Source organism: Microsporum canis, genomic scaffold (genome assembly GCF_000151145.1).
Source record: "Microsporum canis CBS 113480 supercont1.1 genomic scaffold, whole genome shotgun sequence".
NCBI lineage: Eukaryota > Fungi > Ascomycota > Eurotiomycetes > Onygenales > Arthrodermataceae > Microsporum > Microsporum canis.
In genome coordinates, this window is record NW_003299169.1 from 3,040,576 (window position 1) to 3,064,973 (window position 24,398).

The 24,398-nt window shown below is 49.9% G+C and overlaps 11 protein-coding genes across 11 annotated transcripts; 6 read left to right on the top strand and 5 right to left on the bottom strand.

Annotated features, from left to right (window-relative positions):
- Positions 1 to 183: 183 nt before the first annotated feature.
- Positions 184 to 1,958, bottom strand: MCYG_01114 (methylmalonate-semialdehyde dehydrogenase; the record flags this gene model as incomplete). Its single annotated transcript, XM_002850964.1, has 3 exons — positions 184 to 376; positions 437 to 1,298; positions 1,364 to 1,958. 3 exons carry the CDS (start codon positions 1,956 to 1,958, stop codon positions 184 to 186), a joined length of 1,650 nt encoding a protein of 549 aa, XP_002851010.1.
- Positions 1,959 to 2,788: 830 nt separating this feature from the next.
- MCYG_01115 (calnexin) lies at positions 2,789 to 4,732 on the bottom strand (the record flags this gene model as incomplete). Its single annotated transcript, XM_002850965.1, has 5 exons — positions 2,789 to 3,277; positions 3,336 to 3,989; positions 4,046 to 4,176; positions 4,244 to 4,526; positions 4,601 to 4,732. The coding sequence occupies 5 exons, from the start codon at positions 4,730 to 4,732 to the stop codon at positions 2,789 to 2,791; spliced, it is 1,689 nt and encodes a 562-aa protein (XP_002851011.1).
- A 525-nt stretch (positions 4,733 to 5,257) lies between these two features.
- Positions 5,258 to 6,136, top strand: MCYG_01116 (class II aldolase/adducin domain-containing protein; the record flags this gene model as incomplete). The annotated part of the gene is made up of 4 exons (XM_002850966.1): positions 5,258 to 5,407; positions 5,463 to 5,658; positions 5,716 to 5,938; positions 6,013 to 6,136. The coding sequence occupies 4 exons, from the start codon at positions 5,258 to 5,260 to the stop codon at positions 6,134 to 6,136; spliced, it is 693 nt and encodes a 230-aa protein (XP_002851012.1).
- Positions 6,137 to 6,488: 352 nt separating this feature from the next.
- On the top strand, positions 6,489 to 8,557 carry MCYG_01117 (sorting nexin 3; the record flags this gene model as incomplete). The annotated part of the gene is made up of 6 exons (XM_002850967.1): positions 6,489 to 6,522; positions 6,591 to 6,632; positions 6,694 to 7,226; positions 7,295 to 7,675; positions 7,795 to 8,334; positions 8,390 to 8,557. 6 exons carry the CDS (start codon positions 6,489 to 6,491, stop codon positions 8,555 to 8,557), a joined length of 1,698 nt encoding a protein of 565 aa, XP_002851013.1.
- Positions 8,558 to 9,078: 521 nt separating this feature from the next.
- MCYG_01118 (mitochondrial 54S ribosomal protein YmL36) lies at positions 9,079 to 9,651 on the bottom strand (the record flags this gene model as incomplete). The annotated part of the gene is made up of 1 exon (XM_002850968.1): positions 9,079 to 9,651. One exon carries the CDS (start codon positions 9,649 to 9,651, stop codon positions 9,133 to 9,135), a length of 519 nt encoding a protein of 172 aa, XP_002851014.1.
- Positions 9,652 to 9,962: 311 nt separating this feature from the next.
- On the top strand, positions 9,963 to 10,970 carry MCYG_01119 (putative oxidoreductase; the record flags this gene model as incomplete). Its single annotated transcript, XM_002850969.1, has 1 exon — positions 9,963 to 10,970. The coding sequence occupies one exon, from the start codon at positions 9,963 to 9,965 to the stop codon at positions 10,968 to 10,970; it is 1,008 nt and encodes a 335-aa protein (XP_002851015.1).
- Positions 10,971 to 12,697: 1,727 nt separating this feature from the next.
- On the top strand, positions 12,698 to 15,832 carry MCYG_01120 (AcrB; the record flags this gene model as incomplete). Its single annotated transcript, XM_002850970.1, has 3 exons — positions 12,698 to 14,549; positions 14,602 to 15,248; positions 15,317 to 15,832. 3 exons carry the CDS (start codon positions 12,698 to 12,700, stop codon positions 15,830 to 15,832), a joined length of 3,015 nt encoding a protein of 1,004 aa, XP_002851016.1.
- Positions 15,833 to 15,960: 128 nt separating this feature from the next.
- On the bottom strand, positions 15,961 to 17,245 carry MCYG_01121 (conserved hypothetical protein; the record flags this gene model as incomplete). The annotated part of the gene is made up of 4 exons (XM_002850971.1): positions 15,961 to 16,335; positions 16,542 to 16,560; positions 16,736 to 16,791; positions 16,862 to 17,245. 4 exons carry the CDS (start codon positions 17,243 to 17,245, stop codon positions 15,961 to 15,963), a joined length of 834 nt encoding a protein of 277 aa, XP_002851017.1.
- Positions 17,246 to 17,565: 320 nt separating this feature from the next.
- MCYG_01122 (conserved hypothetical protein) lies at positions 17,566 to 17,954 on the top strand (the record flags this gene model as incomplete). Its single annotated transcript, XM_002850972.1, has 3 exons — positions 17,566 to 17,605; positions 17,681 to 17,824; positions 17,863 to 17,954. The coding sequence occupies 3 exons, from the start codon at positions 17,566 to 17,568 to the stop codon at positions 17,952 to 17,954; spliced, it is 276 nt and encodes a 91-aa protein (XP_002851018.1).
- Positions 17,955 to 18,317: 363 nt separating this feature from the next.
- MCYG_01123 (SAM binding domain-containing protein containing protein) lies at positions 18,318 to 19,646 on the bottom strand (the record flags this gene model as incomplete). Its single annotated transcript, XM_002850973.1, has 2 exons — positions 18,318 to 18,856; positions 18,881 to 19,646. 2 exons carry the CDS (start codon positions 19,644 to 19,646, stop codon positions 18,318 to 18,320), a joined length of 1,305 nt encoding a protein of 434 aa, XP_002851019.1.
- A 1,963-nt stretch (positions 19,647 to 21,609) lies between these two features.
- Positions 21,610 to 23,778, top strand: MCYG_01124 (glucose-repressible alcohol dehydrogenase transcriptional effector; the record flags this gene model as incomplete). The annotated part of the gene is made up of 2 exons (XM_002850974.1): positions 21,610 to 22,489; positions 22,547 to 23,778. The coding sequence occupies 2 exons, from the start codon at positions 21,610 to 21,612 to the stop codon at positions 23,776 to 23,778; spliced, it is 2,112 nt and encodes a 703-aa protein (XP_002851020.1).
- Between the last annotated feature and the right edge of the window lie 620 nt (positions 23,779 to 24,398).

Sequence of the window (24,398 nt, forward strand, 5' to 3'; positions counted from 1 at the left end):
CGGCTGGGAGCCAAATTGGTACGCTATCGAGGATATCTGAACTAGAAATGGGGAACGATCTATGGTGTAAAGAAATATATGTTATCCGCGAACATAAAATAGGCCATGGGAAGGAAGGACTCGGTGTATCATGTCTTTTTTTTTGTTTTTCTATTTTTCCCCCCACACAGGTACAGGAAGCGATTAACTTTGGGTGGGCATGACAACGCTTGCCTTGTTGCTAATTGCATCCTCACTTCTCCACAAGCTGGTGACAGTCTTCTGCTGGGTGTAGAACTGAAGACCAGGCTTGCCGTAGAAGGTGTTTGCACCGCCGCCAGCGATACTCTTCTTGTTTCCAGTGAAGCTGAACATTGGGAGTGGGACGGGGATGGGGCTGTAGCGGGAAAAGTTAGCTAACGTATTTACTGGCAGTCCATCATAAGGGTTCACTTACACATTGATACCGAGCTGGCCAGCCTCGATCTGGCGCTGGAACTTGGTAGCAGTTGGGCCGGAGCGGGTGAAAACAGCGGCACCATTACCATATTCATTGGCGTTGATGAGGTCAATAGCTTCATCGAGGGTGTCAACCTCGAGGCAGACAAGGACGGGGCCGAAGATCTCCTCTTTATAGCAGGTCATGTGTGGCTTGACACCAGTGATGATGGTTGGGCCAACCCAGTTACCGTTGGGGTACTTCTCGGGCTTGTAGCCACGTCCGTCAAGGAGAATAGTAGCGCCCTCCTTCTCGGCAGTGGCGATGATATCTTCAATCCTCTTCTTGCTCTCGGGGCTAATGACTGGGCCTAGGTCGGCACCTTCCTCGAATCCGCCGTCGACCTTGAGAGCGCGAGCACGCTCAGCGATCTCAGGAAGCCATTCTTTGGTCTCGCCGACCATGACCAGGGTGCTGAGAGCCATGCATCTCTGGCCTGCGGCACCGAATGCGGCACCGGCAATGGCGTTCAGGGCATGGTTCTTGTTGGCGTCGGGGAGGACGGCGCAGTGGTTCTTAGCTCCTAGATTGGCCTGAACACGCTTGCCATTGGCAGAGCCACGAGTGAAGATGTACTCTCCAGCGCGGTTGCTTCCGACAAAGCTGATAGCCTTGATCTCGGGGGCATCGAGGATGAAGTCAACAGTCTTAGCAGATCCATGGATGATGTTGATAACACCCTTGGGGAAACCGGCTTCCCTGGCAAGCTCAGCGAGGATCATGGCTGCACCAGGATCACGCTCGGATGGTTTCATGACGAGAGTGTTACCTGTCATGGTAGCAATTGGAATGCACCATAGTGGAATCATCGCAGGGAAGTCTAACCACAACGTTAGAAAGCAGAATTTACGGCACTTAACGTAGCAAATCAACTATATAACGTACTGAATGGGCAAATGGCAGACACGACGCCCAATGGTTCTCTGTAGCTTCTGGTCTCCATATCCTTGGCAACCTCGAGGACCTCACCGGTCATCTGGGTGGTGATTCCACAAGCGGTCTCAGCCACCTGCAGGCCACGGAGAACATCTCCCTTGGCGTCAGCAAAGGTCTTGCCCTGCTCAAGGGTGATGCTAGCTGCCAGACGGTCCCAATTGGCGCGAATCAGGTTAACGAACTTGAACATGATCTGCTGTCTGGCCATTATGCTGGTTGCCTTCCAGGCTGGGAACGCAGCTTGGGCACTGGCAACGGCGGCCTTCATCTCTTCCTCAGTGCTCTGAGGCACACGGGTGACGAGGTTGTTGGTAGCTGGGTCAAACAAGTCAATCCATGTCTCAGCGCGAGAAGCAGTGAATTCGTTATCGATGAAGTTTGCAGTGTCAATGGGGGAGGCGATGCGTTCGTGGGACTGGGGGAACGAGGTGGCCGTAGAGGCGGCGGAGGTGGTCGAGGTTGCTGCAGCGGCAGGCTTGAGTTGCTGAGCCATAGCGTGCAGCCTGCGAATAGCTGTAGCTGAGGTGTTCCTGGACGAAGCCATCATGGAAGCGCTGCTGGAGGTGCTGCTGCTGGTACGGGCAGCTGTGGTGAGAGAGCGGGTAAAGGTGCTGCGGGGAGAGGCAGCGGCGAGACGCTGAAACGCAGACAAACGGGTGGCAGCTCTGGAGGCCATTCTAACTTGTCTGTACACTATTTCTTCCGTATCGTCTTCTCCGTGTCTTCTGTCTCTGCTCAAAACCGCGAAGCCCTCAGAAGAAGATGAAGATGAAGAGAGATGAAAGATGAAGCTGGGATAAGAAAGCAAGTTCTAAAAGTCGCCCTCGGGTAAGCGCTTTCCGCCGGCTTCTATGGGCCAATCAGCGTCGCCGCCGTACACCCGGACGGAAGTATTAGGTAAGCATATATAAAGTCGAGAGAAGGAAGAAATAGATTCATATTTGATTGTTTACTTTACACAGCATCAACTCGCAGCCTGGTACATAGAATGTGTCTCTCTAGAAGACGCGAAAAAGAAGCCCGTCCATCCAGCCATCCCTTCCATCCTTAATAGCAGCAGAGGGAAACCTGGATAACCCGATTTGTCCAATATCCATGAACATATTCCCCATGACAATGGAATGATAAAGGGTGCAAGACGCCAGCTGCATAACAGTATGAGAGAGTAAGATAATAGGAAAAGAAAAAGGGAAAAAAAGAGACGTAAAAGGAGGAAATTCATTCTTTTTCTCTAGGCGTGTGGTGTCCCTTGATATGAGCCGCCGCCGACGGGCTGGCGGGCGTTGGGTTTTTGTGAGTATGTAGGTATATGTAGGTAAGAGTTGACATTAATTTTGTGTTTGGCCCTTCCGTCGCAATATTTTGGGCTTCGATTTAACTCGACTTAGCAGCACGTTTCTTTGCATCTCCCTTGCCGCTATCAGCTCCAGACGCAACAGCCTCAGTGGTCTTTTCCTTGTCGGTCTTTTCGGCCGCTTTGCCGGCATCCTTGGCGGGTGGAGCCGGGGTAGAAATGCCGAACATGCCGATGATCACGAGAAGCGAAGCGAGAATGGCACCAATGGCACCACCAACCTCAGGAACGGCCTGGAGGGCTGCGATGGGGTCATCCTGGGCGAGAGTGATAAAGCGATTGATCTTGGCGTGGATATAGCCAATTGGGTCCTTGGTGAATGAAACGGGCTCATCATCATCGATTTGAGGGCTAAGCTTGGGTTTGCTGGCTTCTTCCTCAGCCTCCTCGATAGGGCGCTTAATGTCGTAGGTTTCGGCCTTGAGTTTTTCCGCGTCTTCGATGGAGTGGCCGATGTAGATGTTATCAAAGAGAATGTCGTTTTGCATGGTCCAGATTTCAAAGCCAATCTACGCATGAAACGTTAGCTTAGGACAGAAACATCGCATCAGAAATAAGTAAACTTACAGCGCCCATGGGTTCGAAGTTAGAAGGCGTCTTGTCCTCGAAGTAGTTGGGGTTAGGAATCTTCCTTGGAGCCCAAACTCCCTTGTACGCAGGGTTATCGATCAGAGGAGCAGACCATTTGCCCTTGTAAGCTGGGTTTCGGATCATTGGAGGCTCCCACTTGCCGCATCCAGAGCCTTCCTCACACTTGGGGTTCGGAATGGTTGGGGCAATCCAGTCACCGTCTTCCTCATCATCCCAATCCTCTGGCTTAACAGCTTCAGGGTCGTCGATAGTAGTTGGCTCGTCATCCAACCAATCAGCTGGCTTGGTAGCTTCAGTGTCGACAATCTCAAAGGGAGCATCCTCGTCCCAGTCATCCGGCTTCTTGGCCTCAGGGTCTGGAATCTTATCCTCATCAACCCAGTCGGCGGGCTTAGTGTCCTTTTCATCGTCAATTTCCTTTTCGGGGTTGACTGGAGGAGCAAAGTCCTCGAGGAGAGTTCCGTTCTTAACAGCGTCTCCGTCAATGCGAATCTGGAAGGATTGATCTGGGTTGACAATGAGAGTGTAAAGGCTGGTAAGCTTGGAAATCTTGACGGCTGGAGGAGCCTTCAGGTGCTTCTCCTCATATTCACCGGTCTTAGGATTCTTGTGCTTGAAGATGAAGTGAACCTGAAGAACAGTTAGACCACTTTCGCATAGTTATGGTATTCAATTGGATCATATACCTTGTTGGTGGCTCCACACCTATCAGGACCGAACATGATGACGTACGGAGAGGCATTGGAGAACTCTTCGGAATGAAGCTTCTTGTTCTCTTGTAGGAGCTTCATGTATGCACCTCCACAGGTCAATGAGTCTATATACCGTATGTTAGTATTGGCGCAGGCTGATCGCTCCAAACAAGTAGTGGGCAGGTGACATACTCTGAAGCTTAACCTCATACTGAACAACGAGCGTCTTGCCCTTGTTGTCAATCTTCTTTGGGAACTTGGCAGAGATCGCATGGTGGGCAGCAGGATTCTTGACAACTAGACCCTTATCGCCTTCAATTCCTTTGAAGACGGTTGGTTCCTCTACCGCCCATTCACCGACATAGGCCCATTCTTCATCGGACTTAGCGTCCTCCTTCTTAGCATGGGAAACAGACCACCGCGAATCCCATTTGTCGGTGAACTGTTCAAGGAATGGAGCTTTGAGAGTTGTGGGCTGTTGTGTTATGTTAGCATGAGCTGGATAAGCAAGAAGCAGTAAATGAGTTCAAAAAAGAAACGGTCACGTACGACAAAGTTAGGTCTCTCAATGTTAGAGGCAGCCTTATCCTCTACCACTGGCTCTTCGTCAGCAGCATGGGCAGAGCCAACAAGCACAATCGACGAGAGCAAGAACGACGCGAGCTGGGCGTTGAGACGCATTGCGATCAGTCCTTCGAGCTACGTTCAAAGGCACAAAACAACTCTGTCAACTTGTTTTGAGGGAGTAACGCAAGCAAAACCAGGCAAAGCAGCAACAAACAGGTCGATGAGCAAGATAAAGAGAAGAAGAAGAAGGGAAGAAGAAACACGAAGTTGAGGTTTTGAGTCTAATATGTAACCAGGGCGGGCGTGCCGCTTGAAAGGTGGCCTCTTTACTCCTTGCCGGATGCGCGGTACTTCCACGGCCTCCCCACAGCCGAGAGAGAGGTGCGTGTGTGTAAGCGAGGTACTTTGGTGAGTGGAAATAGCGGGCCGTTACCGCGCGGTCCGGAATTTATCCGACAGTTTCATCCTTATTAGTCAGCAAATTCATCCCACTTGCGATTTTTATGTCTAAGAAGATGGCAAGATAAACTAGGAGAAGGGAGGGAAAGGAGAAAAGAGAGGGCGATTGTGACTCAATTGGATCCAGAAAGGCTGTTACTTGGCTTTTTACTCTCAATAAACGGCGTATACCCAGCTAACATGGTAGATATCAAACCAGAGCAGACGCAGGAGGGGAACAACAATGACCATCTTGTTCAGTCGGACGACCCTGAACATCCAGCAAACCTCATTCCGGAGCTATGCCGGAAGTTCTACAGCCTTGGATGGGTAACTGGTACAGGTGGCGGAGTACGCAGACTACCCATAGCTGAGATACATCCTCCTCCCAACTAACCCTCTCTAGACTTCCATCCGTCGTGGTGAACACATCTTCATTGCCCCCTCCGGCGTACAAAAGGAACTTATCAAACCCAATGAGATCTTCGTTCTCTCCTATCCGACCCCCAAATATCCTCCCTCGGCCCGTAAATACATCCGCAAGCCTTCTGCCCTGAACCCTTCAGCCTGTACACCCCTCTTCCTCGCTGCCTTTGACCGCGGTGCCGGCTGTTGTATTCACACACACTCCCAGTGGGCCGTGATGGTGACCCTACTAGTTGAGCGAGAGAAGGGCAAGTCTGGTTGCTTTGAAATCAGCAACATCGAACAGATCAAAGGTATTCCCAGGGGCAAGGGTAAAGGCATGCTGGGCTTCTTTGACACACTCAAGATCCCAATTATCGAGAATACTGCATTCGAAGAGGACCTGACTGAGAGCTTGGAGAAGGCTATGGAGGAATATCCAGATACGTATGCTGTTCTTGTCCGAAGACATGGAATGTAAGTCGCCTCTACTTTCTTCGCATTGTCCAGACGACACATAGTCGGGGTTGGACTAACATATACTAAAACAGATATGTCTGGGGTGATACTCCTGCCAAAGCGAAAACACAGTGTGAGAGTCTAGATTATCTCTTCCAGCTAGCTGTTCAGATGCACGCCCATAGTCTACCCTGGGTGGTCAATGAATCAGCGTAGATGATGGATTAGACGGTTTTGAATCTCTAGACATATACACGGCCCAAATACTAAAGTACATATTTCCATAAAATTACAATTAATAGCCACAGTACATATCACTGTTCTTGTCAAAAGATGCAAAAAAGTGTTTGCCAGGGCGTGTAATTTATGGGCAGCAAGGTGGTAATTCTGATACCGGTAACTTTACCATACTTACACCACTTTCGTCATGTTTTAGGCAAACAGCTTTCTGTAATAACCATCTTAAAAGAGGCGAGAGCTTGACATCCTCAGTCCTGCTACTCCTTCGATATTGCAATCTCACTCCTCATACCGTCACAAGTACAATCTTCAGAGCAGCCTGCTGGCCATGGATTTGGAGGGCAGTGACTCCCCATGGGGCGGTATGTTTGACTATAAAAACCTCCATTTACCCTTTGATGTTGAACATACTGACTCGTTTGACTGACAGATATTCCCTCCCACTCCAAACCCAACGATGGTAAAGAGCCAGGTATGGCCTTATTATGTACCTGTGTATATATGAATTGATCCGCATTGCTGACTATCCCTAGCAAAGGAGACCCAGCCAACCGCCCAGCAGTCCTCTGCCTCATTGACAGTCCCTCAGTCACCACCCACTGCGCGAGGCCCCCGAACCCCCCGTAAGGTCAGCGCGCAGGTAGTCAAACTAGAGCCAGCAGGGGACGTCCTCGACCCTCTTGGTCCTCTAGGCGAGACAGCTTCGTTCCCCGTTGCAGATGCCCAGCCGCAGGACCAACGACCTGCGCCTCCGCGCAAGGAGTCGTTCACATCTCGGAATGCTCGGCCTGCTTCTTCAGCGTCGCAGACGTCCAGCGCAGCTGGCGTGAAGGGGCTGATGGAATCTGTTGATCTCGATGAAGACGGCCCTTCAGCGCGAGCTAAAGGACCTCCTCCAGTACAGCCGGCACCCGCGTCGTCAACCATAGATGCCGGTGCAAAACGCCAAAACCAGAGTATCAGCGTTGAGCAGGCGGCTAAACCGTCATTCTATATCACTGTCGGGGATCCGCATAAAGTTGGGGATATCACCAGTAGCCATATTGTCTATCAAGTTAGGACGAAGGTAACGGCTCTCTCCCTGGCCCACAATCCGCATGGCATATTCATGAAGCTAACTGGAATCTTACGTAGACAACTTCAAAGGCATATATAAGGCCTGAATTTACGGTTACTAGGCGGTACAGAGACTTTTTATGGCTTTATAACTCGTTACACTCCAACAACCCGGGAATCGTCGTTCCACCTCCCCCTGAGAAACAGGCTGTAGGAAGATTTGATACCAATTTCGTTGAGTCTAGGAGAGCTGCGTTGGAGCGTATGCTTAACAAAATCAGTGCTCATCCTACACTGCAACACGACGGGGACCTCAAGATCTTCCTAGAGAGTGAATCATTTACCATGGACGTGAAAAACAAGGAGAATCGTGAACCTGATCTCGGGCAGAGTAAGGGCATGTTCAGTTCGCTTGGCATATCTGTTGGTGGCGGTGGGAAGTTTATAGAACACGATGATGTACGTTCTAATAAATCCCCTCCTTGCCTCTTGATTTTGATACTGACTCCAGCCAGTGGTTTCATGATCGAAAAATCTACCTAGACGCCCTTGAGACTCAATTGAAATCTCTCCTGAAGGCCGTCGACACTGTAGTGGCCCAACGAAAAAATCTTGCAGAAGCAGCCAGCGATTTTTCTACATCACTTCACTCGCTTGCAAGCGTTGAACTCTCTCCAGCCCTTTCCGGCCCTCTCGATGGCCTTGCCGAAGTCCAACTTCGCATTCGCGAGCTGTACGAACGCCAGGCTCAACAGGACGTTCTGACCCTTGGAATTACCATGGACGAATATATTAGGCTCATTGGAAGTGTCAAAATGGCATTCACTCAGCGCCAAAAATCATATCATTCGTGGCATGCAGCAGAGTCTGACTTGCAGAAGAAGAAGAATACACGCGATAAGCTACTAAGACAGGGCAAAACGCAGCAGGACAGACTGAATCAAGCACACGCAGAGGTTGCAGACGCCGAGAAGAGAGTTCACCAGTCACGATTACTATTCGAGGATTTGGGTAGAGTGATGCGGAATGAACTGGAGAGATTCGAAAGGGAAAAGGTTGAGGATTTCAAGTCAGGAGTGGAGACCTTCCTAGAGAGTGCCGTCGAGGCGCAGAAAGAGGTTCGTACTTATCCGCCAACATCTTCGTAATTTCGATACTGACTCGCCTACTTAGCTTATTGAATTATGGGAAACATTCCTTCTCCAACTCGATGCGGATGAAGACCCAAGCCCTCAGCAGTCTGGAGCTGCTCCAACCCATGAAGGTAATGGGCATGGCCACCAGCCCTCTGAAAGCAACACTTCTGTTGCCAGTACATCTAGAGACCAAGAAGAGGCCTAAATAACTTGATACAGGACAATTAGCAATTTTCCCCACTGCTTGAATTAGGGTGCTGATCTTGATATTATACCATTTTCCTTTATTTCTTTTTAAAAAGACATATCCATACGGAGCATTTAATATCGTATCCTTTTCTTGTTCACGATGAACCTACCTTGTTTAAAGCAATGTCTGGAAATGAATCATGCCTAACGCTAGCTACTACTGCTTATATCTGGTTTGGTCAGTACAGGAGTTTTATGGGAAATCATTTGAGTATCGGGTGGTAAGTTACCAAATTACATATCAATGGATACCAGTTCACCATATTCACTACTCATTTAAATAAACTACATCAAACGGGGACGTAGTTGTTATAAATACTATGATAGATATTCATTGAATGTACATCTACCCGCTACGTCGTAGATACCGATAATGACAAATGAAGTCTTCTAGTACAATCGGGTCAAACACCGTAAAATTGTCCCTCCCAATGTGTATAATATAGTACAATATCCTTCTCACCCTGACTTATGCCATAGGGGGTAAAATACAGAAAAACGGGCATATCACATCTTGTAACTCCGCCACTTCTACTTCTTCTTCGATCCAGACGAAGAGTCTTCCTGTCCAAACGAACTAATTAAATCCAACAAGTTATCTTCATCCTCATCTTCAAACTCAGACTCCACGATTTTCTCTTTCCCAGGTGCCTTCGCGGCTACAGTCCCAGTTTCGGCCTTTGCAATAGCCTCAGCTGCCTCCACGTCTTCCGCAGAGTCCTTTGTTGCTGAATCCCATCCTCGTCCGTACCTGCTTCTGAATGCAGCTAATCGACCGGCCTCGTCGTCTTCGCGGTTTAGCAATTTCTCACTGCTGGGGTTCCATAGAAGTGCATTTCGGGTGTCGCGTGTAGATCGGTAAACAGCTTGAGGAGATGTGGTGCGGTGGGTAAATGTGCTTCCGTCGGAGAGGGCAATGAGTTGTGTGAATGTGTATGGCCGTTTAGGACGACGGAGAAGGGTTGCGTTTCTGCACTGAGTGCAAATGAATGTTGTTGATGGTGAGGCGGCTTTTGAACCCGCTCGAAGAACGGGCGCGTGGAAAGACATTGTTATTCAGGCGGTATGAATCGGGTTTGAAGTTTGGAGGGACTGAGCCCTATCAATTGGGTGGTTTATGGCTTGTTGGCGTTGGTTTTCAATAAAATTTGATCACAGTTGAAGATTTGGTTGTGAGATCGAAGCTACAGATTTTGATTATGTCAGCTTTTTTTTTCTTGTATGGCTTTTTTTTCAGTGTCGATAACAAGAAATGATGAGCATTTTAAATACCCGGAGAAGCCTGAGGGAGAGATGCTCAACTAGCTGAACGATGCATGCGGATACCGAGACACGATTCTTGCAGCTGGTTAAAAGGGAAGATGCTCTCCCTTGCTCGGCCATGGTGCCAGAGGTTCCCAATACTTCAAGCTACCTATAACACCGCCCTACGAGCGAGCTCAACTCCTCCATTCCATACCCTCCCATGCAGGAGATACTACGGCGGTATAATACGAGCGATTGTCTCGAAACATGTTGAAAGCATCTCCGATACCCTCAGTCCAGTTCTTCCACCGAACCTACGGAAGCGACCTGACATCGACCGTTATGGCGCAGCACAGTCTGAGATCAGATATACAGCCAGCTCACGCATATCGAATGCCAACGAGACCAAACCAATTGAACTAGAAGATGACGTCTCGACTACAAAGAGCGACAGGGACCTTGACGCCGAGTCGAGTATTCAGACCCAAGTCCGCCGGTTGATGCGACTGGTACCTCATCCTGTTGCAATTGTTACTTCGACAGAGCCCCATTCTCCACCCAATGCAGCATTCAGAGGAATGACCGTCTCTTCGTTCAACACTGTGACACTTAACCCAGCGCCGGTGATATCGTTTAACGTGAAAACCCCATCGGAGACATACAACGCTATATGTTCTTCTTCACGGTTCCTCGTCCACCTGCTATCTCCAAGTGAGAATATGGCGAGGCTAGCATTGGAGTTTTCAAAGGGATATGAAAATGTGGCCTTGAAAGTGAACAGGCAGGACGTACCGTTCTTTCGGTTTACTGCACCTGGTGATGTCAAGGCACTACCATCTGTCCAGAGCGGGGAGCCACCCCGTCTGGTGATTAATGGGCAAGAGGAAGATCCGAAGGCGCAACGGTCCCACTTCCCATTCATATTCGAGTGTCAGTACCTGCCACAGAGCACACGAGTCGGGGACCATGTGGTCGTCTTCGGCACAGTGATGAATGTCTTTTCCGACCAGGGTGTGAAGGGTGACGCCGTACACTCGGCGAGAGAATTATGTCTTTCCTACGCAGACACCAGGTTTTGGGGAATGGGTGATACTATCTCGCCTGCTCCTACGCTCTCCAAGTAAAAAGGCGTCGTTGTATATTAGTGTCTTATCTCTTTGTTAATTGGGACTGGACTGGCGTTCAAAGAACTGGGTTGGTTATATATATTATGTACGGTCTATACTTATAAGGCATTTCCACCTGCCGTCGGGATGACTTCATCACGGCTACTCCCCTTGCAAAGGTTCAGAGGCGAGAAAAAAAAAGGAGTAAAGTTAAGGGGCGTTCCATGTTTCCATAACTTAATGCCAGCATCATCCCTGAGAGAGACCGTTGGCTGTGCCTATACATACTAAAGTACTCCGTAATTAAACCCCTATTACACCGCTCGCCACCTGCTCATTACGCTTTGAACCGGTACACACATTCGATCATACAGAGCACAAAGTGCCATCCAGAAGATCTTATGCACTTCGTACTCCAAACTCAACAACTAATACGCAGTCCTTAAATGAGGCGGACGAAAAGAAACGGGATGCATAAGCCATAAAAGGCAGTTAGTCTCTCGCATGTTTCTTCTTCCAAGTTTTCTCCATGACTGGTGGATATTTTCAACCCCCGGAAGATACGTACTACATATATATATACTTGCAGCGTATTGCATATATAGTGTACTCCATACATGCAGTGTATACATAGTAGTGCGTGCTTGGGCCTGCCTCCGAATGTGAGCAGTCCCGACCTCTGAACCCGAGGAGATGGCATTTTGTGGGGAGAGAAGACAGACACATCATCTCGAATCGAACGGCATTATCGTAGACTCCTCCAGGCGAGATCACAATCATTGTCATACAGTCATACTATGTAGGTTGCGGAGTATTTTTCCACGGCCTCGCTGTCGATTCTTCTACCCTGCTTTCATGTATAATGCTTGTAGTGTCTGTGCTATGTTGAGTATCTTCAGCTTACCTAACAAGATCGAGTGGATCCACGTGACGCAGATCCGCCAAGGAGCCTAAGCTTTTCTAGTTTTTCTTCAAGGATCGCGGGGAGAAAAGATGAGAAGAGGAAGAGAAGTAGAGAAGAAGGGGAAGAGTAGGTAGAGTAGAAGACGAAGCCAAGACAAAGACAAGACAATAGAAGATGAAGAGAGAGAGAAGAGAAGCGGGTAAGAGAGAAGCGCTTGCCCCTGTCCGGCGCATCCGTCTGATTTGCACCGGATAATTACTTCCCTGCCTTGTGAAGCGGGCGAAGTCTTGCAGGCCGTGTCATCCCTCACACACTCTGCCACGACGGTATAACTTGCTATGCAGAGCTCAGCAGAGGGGGAGAAGCTGCTCGGTGAAAGAGTCTTCCCAAAGTCTTTGTTATCTTCTTTCTTTCTCTTTTATATCTGAGTCAAAATAAGGTCTGCGGCTGGCGTGACTAAGCAAATAAGGATGCACTATTGGCCCGTGTCCTTAGTAAGCAGTCACCTTTTTTTTTTTTTTTCACTTCAAGCGCGCCGCCGAGCCAAAGAGAAAAAAGCATCTTGTGAAATCCGAAACGAGCGCAGGGCCAGCCTTTTTTTCTTGTCGTCTCTTCTGCCGCTGCTTTTACTCTGATTCTTACTCTCTCTCACTCTCGTTTTATTTTCTTCCTTTTTGTTGTTGCTATAAAAGGATGGCCGGCACCCTCTAAGGCTCACCAGTCTGCCAATTACGCCCCTCGACAACCTAAGGAACTCGCCGCCCATTTCACTCTGGCTGACCCTCGCCAAAGTGGATTTGGGCCCTTTTGACAGGACCTGGCGCCCCCGGAAGATTGATCCATGGCGAGGAAGAATCATCACGGACAGCGCAGCGAGTCAGGCCGTGCCTTGCCAGGGAAGAAACTCGCCAAACAGAAGTCTAATGGCCATCTGAACGGCCTCCCGAACGGCCACCAGCAGGCCGCCAATACTCCTACTCCTACCAACTCCACCGCTACTACACCTTTGACAGCACCATCCACCACTCCCTCCGCGGCCGCAGCCTCCTCTACTCCGTCCATTTCTCCCGCCAGGGCCACTCCGCAAAACGCAGACGGACAGCTGGCGAACAGCCATGGTATCGGGAGCACGCATGGTACAGCCAGTGTGAAGACTAACGGACGTGGAAGTAATACTACCCAGGTCAACGGAAGCAACGGCCACGTCTTGGTTGGTGGAGGAGATGCTGCCATGCCGAACGGCCACCCTCAAGCTCACGGTCATGCCACCATGTACTCGTCCGTGGCCGCCAACGGTGTCCCGGCCGGAGATCGATGTGACGAACCCTTCCCCCGTCGAGCAGACAGAGTCGTTCCACCCGTGAAAAAGGCCCATTCCGGCCGCAAGGGCGTCAATCCGCTGGTCCTTGCTTCGACAATCCTCAAAGCCTGCCCTACTTCCGATACCATCGCCATTCTCATCCTCCTTCTACAGCTGCCACCCATCGTCTTGACCTTGGTCCAATTTCTCTACGCCTCCATGACATTCATGCTACCGGCCGGCGTGTCTACCGGAACCCTGACCTCGAACTTTGATATCTTCCAGGGACCTGCCGGAACACCCTCGCTAAGTACAATGATCGCAATGGATGGTTTCTGTCTACTTGTGTGGGGCCTGTTTATGTGGAACTGGGCGAAGAACTTTGCTATCGACCTCGCACATGTCCAGGTAGCTATTGCTCTGGGTGCCGGCAGTTCGGGGGACACTGGAGGCGTCAACACCTTCTGTGTCTCCGTGGTCCTTATCGTACACCTGCTACGGAGTGAAGGAATACAGACGTTTCTATTAGGTCACTTGTTTTCAGCAAAGCTTCTCTCTCCGGAAACGGTAGCAAAGTACTCCTATTTGATACCCGCAGAGTTCCGGCGTCAGGACAATTCTTCGCCCCCAAGCTGGATAGGAAGCCTTCTTGCAGTGCACATCTTGGCCCAGGCTGGAACAGCTATGGCGCGACGGTCAATGGCCAAAAATAGGTCTTCCCCTCGAGCCAAAAGCAGTGAACGGTCGGCAACGGATGCCTCTGCTGGAACCCCAGCCTTACCCGATATCTCATCAATGGAACCATCTACCGCCTTGTCCTCTGGCATCTCATCTGAACCCGCACAATCAGGCTCTAGCTTAAAAGATACACGGGAACGGGTGTCCACTGCCAAGAAGAGACGCCGTCAAGCGAACGAGGCGAGAAGGATACAGCCTTTTTGGGCTGCTTTGGCCAGCACAAAGTTTACTGTCACCCGAGAATACGAACGATCCCGGAATGGTAACTGGTACTCCCCCAATGTCCCGACTTCGGAAAATGATCTGGATGGCGTCTCACCCGATAATGCATTTATTTGGATTACTGGCGTGGATACCTCGAGCATTGAGTTTGCCGCAAACGACTTCTCCATCAGTGAGGACGCTGTCAATGAAGGTGCTGCGTATGGCGCTGCCGGACCGTTTTATGTCCGCGTCAACGGCGCGCATTGGGCTCCTGTCACGCTTTCTAAGGTTTCGGATACTTCCAAGGAACCCGCGCTTGTCCACTGGAGAGGTGAGATTTCTGGGTTGGCGCCAGATTGTACATATACATGTAGCTTTGTGTGTGTCGATACGAACGAGGAAGTTTGTGTTGTGAGCGTGAAGACGCCCTCTGCTCACGTCACAGATCAAGGTAAACCCGCCAACTCATACAACCCAGTAGCCTCTCATTAACAGATCTACAGTCGTTACTCCCCCCGTCGCTTTATCTCCACAGCAATCTCTACGGCCGTCGTCGCCATCCACTACTGTCAAAAACTCCATAGCTAATGCCGAAGCTAAACTGAACGAACGCCGTTCCCGTCTCAAACGCTCCAGAAACAACCATAAACTTCACCTTTCCAAAGTCAAACGTGAACTAGACGGCTTGACCCACAGGCTACAAAGTGGTGGAGACGAGAGCCGCCAAAAGCAACGCTCCCTTCAACTTGAACGTAACATCCGACAAACCGAAGAAGCAACCGCCGCAATCGAAGTGCAGCTTAAGAACCTTGAAAAGTCCCCGGGCCCGGGCGCCGAGCTGGAGGAATGGAGCACTCGAAAGGCCGCAATTGAGGCCGAGACCGCAAAGCTAAAGACACTCAAACAGGAACTAGAAACTGCTAAATCCAACATGGCCAGAGCCGTTGCGTCTTCTGAAGCGGAGTTAGCATCTACGATACAGAAGAGAGAACGTCTCCAGAGCCGACTTAACCGTCTAACTGCTCAACACGAACGCATCATCTCCTCTACCAATGCTCAGGACCTAGCAGAACGCGAACACCAAGCCCAAATGCAAATGGCCCAGTCAGCTATATACAGCAGCTACTTACCAGGAGCCTTTGCACCCAAGGTATGCATACCTCCCTCCCCCCTCTACCGAAAAGCAGAAGAAAGAAGTGAAGCTAACCTTTCAACTAGGTACCAGCGAGGTTTCGTCTAATTCCTGCATGTGGTGGTGACCCCAACCTCTTCATTGATGTCGAAATCGCAAGCGATCAAGCGAGTAATATTCAAAATATATTCAGATCTGATCTATATAGATTGAACTATAACCCGCTCACATATACTGGTATAGAGCAAAATATACCCGTAGAAATCGCAACTGAAACCACCGCCGGAGTCGAGATTGAAGTCGAAATTCGCGAAAGCCTTCGAATTCATATGCAATTACTTACTCCGACCGGCATTCCAATTACACCCTGGTACGTCGAGCGAGCTGCAATTATCGAGGATGATCGGACAGTCATGGCCGCTGGCGGTGGGATGGGGACGTATCGGTACCCAGCAAATGGGATGCGGCAGTTTTTGCCGTTCGGAACGGGGGCTTCTCCGTCTCCGTCTCCGGCTGCTTTGGCTCATAGCGCTCATGGGAACCAGGCTTTATATGTAGCTCCAAAACAGGGTGAGGTTATAGAGCAGTTGCCAATTATATAATAAATAAGTTAATACTTTAGATTTGTGCATTTGTAAAGGTATATCGAGCGCTAGTACTGTTCTATGTACTTTCTAAAATAGACAACATCCAACTGTGACGAACGAGATATCTAGATCTATATAACAACTTAACTGCTAGCAGCGGAGCCCATACTCTCAACAGCGCCCTCTCTATCCCACGTACCCACCTCCAACTCCCTCACCCTCCTCTCAATATCCTGCACCTTGGCTCTATTCTCCTTCTTCGCCATCTCCTGCGCTTCCCACAGCTTCCTGTACTGCACCAGCATCCAGGAAGGCAACGAAGTCAGCTTCTTTGCAATCCGGTAGTCATATAACACCACATCCTCCTCGCAGCGAGCAGCAGGTCTCTGCTTAGCTTCCGACAGAATCATCACGTCGAGATGTAAGTTGGAAAAAGGCGCTGGGTTCGGATCCCCTGGGAGGGGTGGTTCATTTGCTAGTTTGTGATATACGCATATCTGGTCGGGGAACATCATGGGCTAGGTAATGCATGTTAGTAGATGTAAGATGATATGATGAACGCGGTAGACTAACAAATTTGAAGTCCACTTTGATACTTTTCAATATGTAGCCGATGCTCGTTGAGCCGCCGAGCTGGGACCATCGTTCGCTGTTTTCAGGATCGTGGTAGAGAGCGATGTTGCGAGACCAGTTTATTCGGCCTGTTTCTGCATATCGGACGTACATGACGTTGTTTACATGGCCTGTTTTTGTAGATGTTAGCTTTGTACGTTTGTTGGTGATTCTTTGCTCTGCATTCATAACATACCCTATTTCCCGATGAACATATTTTAGGGAAAAGTTCAGCCATATGTATAGATCAAAAAGTAAAGGAAGATAGAATTATATCATATCATGCAAGTATTAGAATGCATGCACACTTCGGATGTTCCAAAAACATCGAAAGGAAGGAACAGGTATCTTACCATGGAATCCTAGAGGTTACCTTACAATCAGCTATCCATACTTCAGTATCAAAGAAGAAGGGGAAAGGAAGTACTATACCATCTCTCCCCATACGACATTATGCTTATGGAGACCGCAGTACTTCTCCCCAGTCAAGAATCCCTCGCTACCTGCAACCAGCTCTCTCCAGTCCTGCGCTATCTCCTCCAGCACCCCTCCGGCAACAGGCACCAGTACCTGCTTCATTCCAAAGGCAATACATTTACCAATCCGCGTTTTTATCCTTGACAGCCACCTGGGGTCGAACCGGGTATTAGACGCCTTGCCCAGGGAGGCATGGGAGTGAGATCCTCGGGATAAAACAGGGATACCATGGAGGCATCGGCTGGACGAAGAGATGCCGGATATAGTGTAGACAGACGACGGGTTGAGAGCCTTGCGGGACAGAAGCGTCCTTCTCGCCAGGTTCGTCGGTGAAGACATGTCGTTTTCTTGCTCTCTACGTGTTCTGTAACTTGTCACAAGCTATCAAATTCCCCTCTGGCCTTCTGGACTTTATATCTTGTTTTGGTTTTACCGGCCGTTAAAGCCGAAGGCCGATGATGTCCACGTGACCTGCCGGGCGGCAGTTGGCGTTGAAGTTGACGAAGTTGGAAGAACGACAACGACAGACGAAAGAACAAGAAGGCCAAGTTGAAGACACCAGGATAGTGGCAACAGGCTGGTGCAACGGCCGCTAGCAGACGTTTACTTTGACGACAGCCATTGAAAGGGCTATAGTCATACTAGAGTCATTCGGCAGGATGAGCCCGTTGAGACACCAGGTGGTGAAGATCTATAAAGGTAGGATGAGCGGTTGATAGACCGAGAGTACAGCCTCCAGATGGACTGACAAGAGGTGAATTGAACCATGGATAGAGCTTCTCTTTCTCGGTCGAGACTATCCTCTTGGATACTCATATTTCCGAGAACGACTGCACCACGCTTTTGCCAGCCAGGCGAGCATCACGGACGAGGCCGAGATCAGAAAAGGAATAGAGAGAGCCAAGTTTGTGAAGAAAGGTAAGTCAGACTCTGATTGTCATTAATCTACCCTCCAGATCCTGACAGTATGACAGAAATCGAAGCATTGTACGTGAAGAATATCTGGCAAATTATATACTCCGTATATACTCCCAAGGTCGTTAAATAACACGCAACCTCCCACCTTGCCAAATGTACTCCTATTCACCCCCCGGAAAAGAAAAAGAAAACCACTCCTGGCGTCTATTCGTGATGTACACCCTTTGAACCTCAGCTTTTTTTTTTTTTTTTTTTTTTTGGTTGTTCCATATACCCCCATCCCATGTGTTTTCCACCCCGTTCATAGTTCATATTTTTACCCATGTGTTCGAGGTGATGCTAAAAACAAAACAGTGCCGCCGTTGCTAACCTTGGGGGGGAAATTCCATTTGTTTTTCCTACAGATACTACCTGAAACGGTACCGGACGCTGAAGAAGCGTTACCAGACGCCGAGCAACTGAAGAGGCCAAAATAGGTGTTGTGAATTTTTTTTTATTTCTTTCGTCCCCACCAGGCTCCGACCTCAAGACACTCGCCGCTAGCGACGCCTCCCTTCTGCATCAGGTCAGTGGTCATGCCGGTCCACCATCGATCCCACTCTGCCTGGCCCTTGCCGCTGGCCTCCATCAGCAGCGGCTCCATGCTTTCGATCAGCTGCACGACAGTGAGCAGTGTAGTCTGACGCAGGGCCATCTGGTCTGCCGTCAGCGGTCTGCCATTTTGCTTTTGCTCCCACTTGACCTCTCCAAGCGGAATGGCGACCCGCCGGCTGCCTGAACTCTGAAACGAGTCTGCTTCCGATGAGAAGGCGAGGCCGATGGTGGCGCAGGGCATGGTGTTGAGTCTGCGCGCATCAAAGGCCTTTTGTATCCATGTGTTGTAGTCGTTTAGGTATTTGTTCTGGGCGTTTGTGAAGGGCGTTGCGGAAGAGATGGTGTATGTGCCGGTAATCTCAGCCTGTTCCTGGTACTCCTCCGACAGCTTGCCGGGGGCGACGGGCGGATTGGGCAGCAGCGTCCTGTAGACCATGTCTGAATCCCAGATCTCCAGCACACCTCCTGACTTGAGCACCCGCAGCGGTTCAGACAGCGTCCCATCCGCCTTTAGATCCGACATGGGCCCACAGAGGGAAACATCCTTGATGAAAACAAAATCAAAGCTCTCGTCTGCAAAGGGCAGCGTGCTTTTCCGTAAATCATGCTTCTTGAACTGCCAGTCCACCCCTTGTTTGTGCTGTAAGTCCGGTGCCAGACTGATGATATCCAGTCCCGTAAAGGATATATCTGCCTGTCCGCGGTTGGCAAAATACTCGTGGCAGGCACTGGTCCACAGGCCACAGCCACAGCCCAGTTCCAGCACCTTCTTGGGCGGGTTATCTGCCGTCGTGGGCGAGCAAAAGGGTCCACCCCAGACGGTCATGACGATGAGCGAATGCAGCGACTGGCGGTGGATCTCGGGCACGTCGCAGGGCAGCGGGTAGGTGCTGTCCGGGTCGCGAAGGTAGGTCCGTCCATTCTGTTTGCCCAGCGGGTATGTCGTGTAATCCGTGTTGAGAGAGGTAGAGGGAGATGGGCCGCCACCAGCAGGGACAGGATCTATGGCAGGTATCGACATCATTGGTGCGTGAGGGAGGAAGACATGTTTGAAATCGACGGCCGATACAAGAGTGGGCGGAGTGTACTGGTAGTGATGGTTATAGTTGTAGTGCTTTATCTCGTTATTGTTGCTGTTGCTGTTGCTGCTGCTGCTGTTGTTGCAGGTGGTGTTTGCTGTGGTGGTGAAGTTGTTGTTCGAGCCGCCTCCCGCTGGGGGAACAGCCATTGTAAGGGCAAAAAAAAAAAAATAGGCGTAAAGGAAAAAAAAAAGCCCAGGCTTAAAAAGGGGTGAAGAGTGAAAATGTCTGGTCTTCCCGTTCCCCGACGGAAGTTCTAGTCCAAGGCTATGATAATCTATCAGCCGTTTCTCTTCTTCCCTCTTCTTCTTGCGGGTCAGCCTTTTTTTTTCCTCGCTGCTCTTGTTGCGCTCGTTTTCGCTCCCGTTCTGGGTAAACTGCCGGGTCTCAGGGGTTCGGATGTTTTCCCTGGAGGACCAGCCAGGAGGAGAGGACAGCGGGGGGAGACGGAGATGAGACAGGAAAGACGCAGACGAAGATGTCGCCCTGTGATGTATCTGTCAAGATAGAGAGTAGTTATCGGTTAAGGGGATAAAAGTAGAGTCTCTACACCTCCATCCGGGAGAGTATCTCTATCAATATATATATACGCATATACTATGTGTGTACATCCAGAGATACGGTGACTAACCGCATGAAGGCTTCTGCTAGGCGCGCTCCTGACGGCCTTCTCTTGCCTGTTCCCCAGTCGTATAACTTGCTTTCGAGGCGTGGGCGCCCTAGTCAAGTGTTAGTGAGATGCAGACTCAGTTCACTAGTTAGTTGACAACTTACTGTGTGAGTATATATAAAAGGACAGATGGAGACTTACAGCGAGTCTGGAATATTCCTCTTCTGTGTGACTGGAGATCCTACTAGTTTGTACTATCTAGATATCAGTGTCCAGTAGATATCATATCTCTCGTGGTCCATCTGATAGTGGTGGACGGTGACTTCGAGTTTGGCCCAAACATTTGACTCTACCTATACAGACATACATCATAGTCATACATAGACAGCAGGCGGTCATCTATCTACATGTAATCCATATCTAACTACGCTCTACTAGAACATCTACTGATAGAAGCAGAACTTGCTAGGTGGCTTGCTATAGAGTGAATACCTCGCCACCAAGAGACTCTTCTTGCACCATCTACACCTTTTATACATGATTCACTTCTTTGTATATATATACATCCTCTCTCCCTCTACCATCTCCCTTATAATCATATATCATCTTCATCCCCTTCATCTCCTTCATCTTCTCATGTGACTTCACGTGACTTACTCCCACTTCGACCTTTTCAAGGCCAAAAAAAACACAACCAAAAGCACCAAATAGTCGAACAGCAAAAAAAGACGGACAAGAATAAGACTAGAAAAGACAAGAGAAGACATCTGCGCTGTGCCATCAGGTCGCTACCAGGCCGCTATAGCTCCATGTAAGCCGTGGAAGACTTCTCCCCCTCCTGTGAACTACTCTCTGACCATCTTTCAAGCCTTAAAAAACTGCTCCCTGCTTCTTGCTGCGGCTGTGCCTTCGGACTTCCTTGGGAGGCCCTCGGTGAAGACAACAAGAACTACTCGACCGTTAAGATTCGCCTTTGTAGGGAGGGGAACAGGAGAAGGAAGATAAAGCCAGCGCATAAGACGGTCGAGCGAAAAAGAAGTGGTTTGACGGTTGGCCGCAAGCTTCTTTCTTCCAGTGGAGGTTCCGCTCTCCGGGCCCTGATGTTGACGAGACGAAGACCGCAAGCTCGAACTCCCTCCACACCAACTCCGTCGCCAGTCGTGTCTCTTCCTCAACACCTGCTACGCCACTCGTTATCCAATAGAATACTTTTCCGGTCTCATCTGCCTCGTTAAATGGCAGATGGTACCTACCGGTTCCAGCCTGGGGCCGGGCAGTTTTACTTTCAGAATCAGACGCAACACCAGCAGCAGACTCAACAGCAACAGTCCCAGCAACAACAGAATCAGCAACAGCACTCCCACCATCATCACGCACATCAACGTCACCTTGTAAGAAACGGGACCAGCTCGCCCACTGGTAGACTAAAGTTCAATCCGGACACGCCCCCCCCCTCGCGCTCTCCTCCACTCAATCAGTCTCCCGGGATCAACTCGTTCAGCATGTATTCTCAGGGCCACCAGGGCCAGCCGGTCATGCTGAACGGGGCCCAAGGCCATCAGAGGTTTGGCATGCCCATGCAGAAGTTTCAGCATCCCGGCCAACACCCACAGCACCCTCAACAGCAACCTCAGCAACAGCAACAACACCATGCTCCGCACTCGCAATCCAACCCGGCCCTCTCCCACCAGCAACATAGCTACTCCACCGGTACTCTTTCCAACGCTGCTGCTCAACACTTTACCCCCTCACATATGCAGAATGGTTCCTCCGCCAATATCGAAGACGAAGTTGACGAGCCCATGAACGAGCACTGGCAGCAGCAGCTACAGCTGGCTGCAGAGTCTAGACAGGCCAATTCTCCGCACTACTACGCCAGATCAGTAGCTCAGCAGACCAAGGGCATCCAGCTATCCTCCCACCAGAACGATTCAAACGAAAGCGGCACCGAGGAGCGTAACCGTGCCGTTGCCGTAAAGGAAACTCGCAGACAGGATTGGATGGCAATTGATTTCGGTGGCCAGGGCCTTCGCGCTCTCTCCAACGGTCTCTTCCACTATGCTTTCCTCGATAAACTCTACCTCAACCACAACAAGCTCAAAACCCTTCCCCGCAAGATCGGCCAACTCAAGAACCTCACCCATCTCGACGTGTCCAGCAACGAGCTCACGGAGATCCCAGAAGAGATTGGCATGCTCACCAATCTGAAGAGGTTCCTGCTTTTCGATAACAACCTTCAAACTCTTCCCTATGAGATGGGCTACCTCTGCGAACTAGAGACTCTCGGTATAGAGGGGAACCCGTTGAATGATGTACTGAAATCCCGCATCATGCAGGAAGGGACGAAAGCGCTTATCAAGTATCTCAAGGAAGAGACTCCAGGTATGGTTACTTCTCCCTTATTAAACAGAGGTCGCCGTTTTACTAACCGCCATCTAGTTCCAATGCCGCCGTCTGATCGAGATTGGGTTGTTTTGGATGAAAGCGGCCGCGGCTCGTCAAAGAACCCCCACGACAAGTTTACCGTGCTTACATACAACACTCTTTGCGACAAATATGCTACTCACCAGCAGTACGGATACGCGCCGTCCAGAGCACTGGCCTGGGAGCTACGTCGCGATCTCTTACTTAGCGAAATACGGGGCCAGGACGCTGATATAGTGTGTCTGCAGGAAGTCGACCAAGGCAGCTACCATGGCTTCTTCCGAGAACAGCTAGCATACAACGACTACAAGGGTGTATACTGGCCCAAGGGTCGTGCACAGGGCATGAGCGAGGAAGAAGCCAAGGTCGTCGATGGATGTGCCACTTTCTTCAAGGGAAGCAAATACATCCTGCTTGAGAAGGCCATGATCCACTTTGGTCAAACTGCAGTTCGACGACCAGACGCCAAGGGACAGGACGACATCTACAACCGGCTATGGCAAAAGGACAACATCGCCGTTGTAGTCTACCTCGAGAACCGCATGTCTGGGGAGCGAATCATCGTAGTCAACGCGCACATCTACTGGGACCCGGCATACAAAGACGTCAAGCTCGTCCAATCCGCCATCATGATGGAGGAGGTGACGCAGCTGGCCGAGAAGTTCATCAAAATCCCCCCATGCACAGATAAGACGGCGTTCCGGTTCTCTGAGCCAGAGGATGAGACGGGTAATGAAAACACCAGCCCACCAACCCCGGTTGAGCCGTCTCCCTCCGTCGAATACAGCAGCGCTTCCCAGATCCCGACCCTGGTATGCGGCGACTTTAACTCCCGCCCTTCCTCTGCCGTCTACAACCTTCTCGCCCACGGCCGTCTGGAAGAAGACCACCCCGATCTCCAGAACCGCCTATACGGCAACCTCACTCGCCAGGGCATGACGCATCCGTTCACCTTGAAATCAGCATACTCGGCCATTGGTGAGCTCTCGTTCACAAACTACACACCAGGCTTCACCGATGTCATTGATTATATCTGGTACTCATCCAATCTGCTACAAGTTACCGGCTTATTAGGCGAAGTGGATAAGGAGTACTTGCAGAGGGTCCCGGGCTTTCCTAATTATCATTTCCCTAGCGATCATCTGGCGTTGATGGCGGAGTTTTCGGTCAAGGGTAAGAAGGGGAAAGTGGTGGAGGTTGACTTTGGGCCGCAACGAGAGCGGGATAAGGATCGATCTCGCGCATAGAGAGAGCAACGAGAGGGAGGCCTGAGTTGGTTCTTTTTTCTTGTTTCTTTTTTTCTTTCTTTTTTTTTTGGAAGGGGGGAGGGTTGTGCAAAGCTATATCTTTTCAACGGATGGAGCTATAGGGTGCTTAAGTCGTTTGGCCTTGTCTTTTTTTTCCTTCTTACTCCTTTTCCTTTTTTTTTTTTTTTTATCATCTTATCATACTCTATTTCGGAATATCTGCCGCGCAGTCGTTTGTTCCCCTTTCTCCCTCTCTCTCTTCTGTTGCCTCCCTCTGTATCAATTCTTATCCCCTCGTTTTTCTTGCATTGTGTATTCTTTTATTTCTTGTTTCTTTTTTTTGCTCATGTCGTCACGCATTATTCCTTCCTCGGGTCCTGCTCTTGGAAATCATTGTTTCTTCGTCCTCTCTTGAACACGGCGCGGTGATATCGTTGTACCTTTTCTATGTTCACTCTTCATCGCTTTGTTTTCATTACTCCTCTTTCTTCTTCCCTTCGTCTTCGCCAACCTCCATAGCTGGTCTGTTGTTCCATCAAAGTCAAAGATTGGATGGCCTTTATCTTTCTATTCTACCCCTACCTATCTCTCTTTCTTCTCTTATTTTTCCTTCTCTTGTT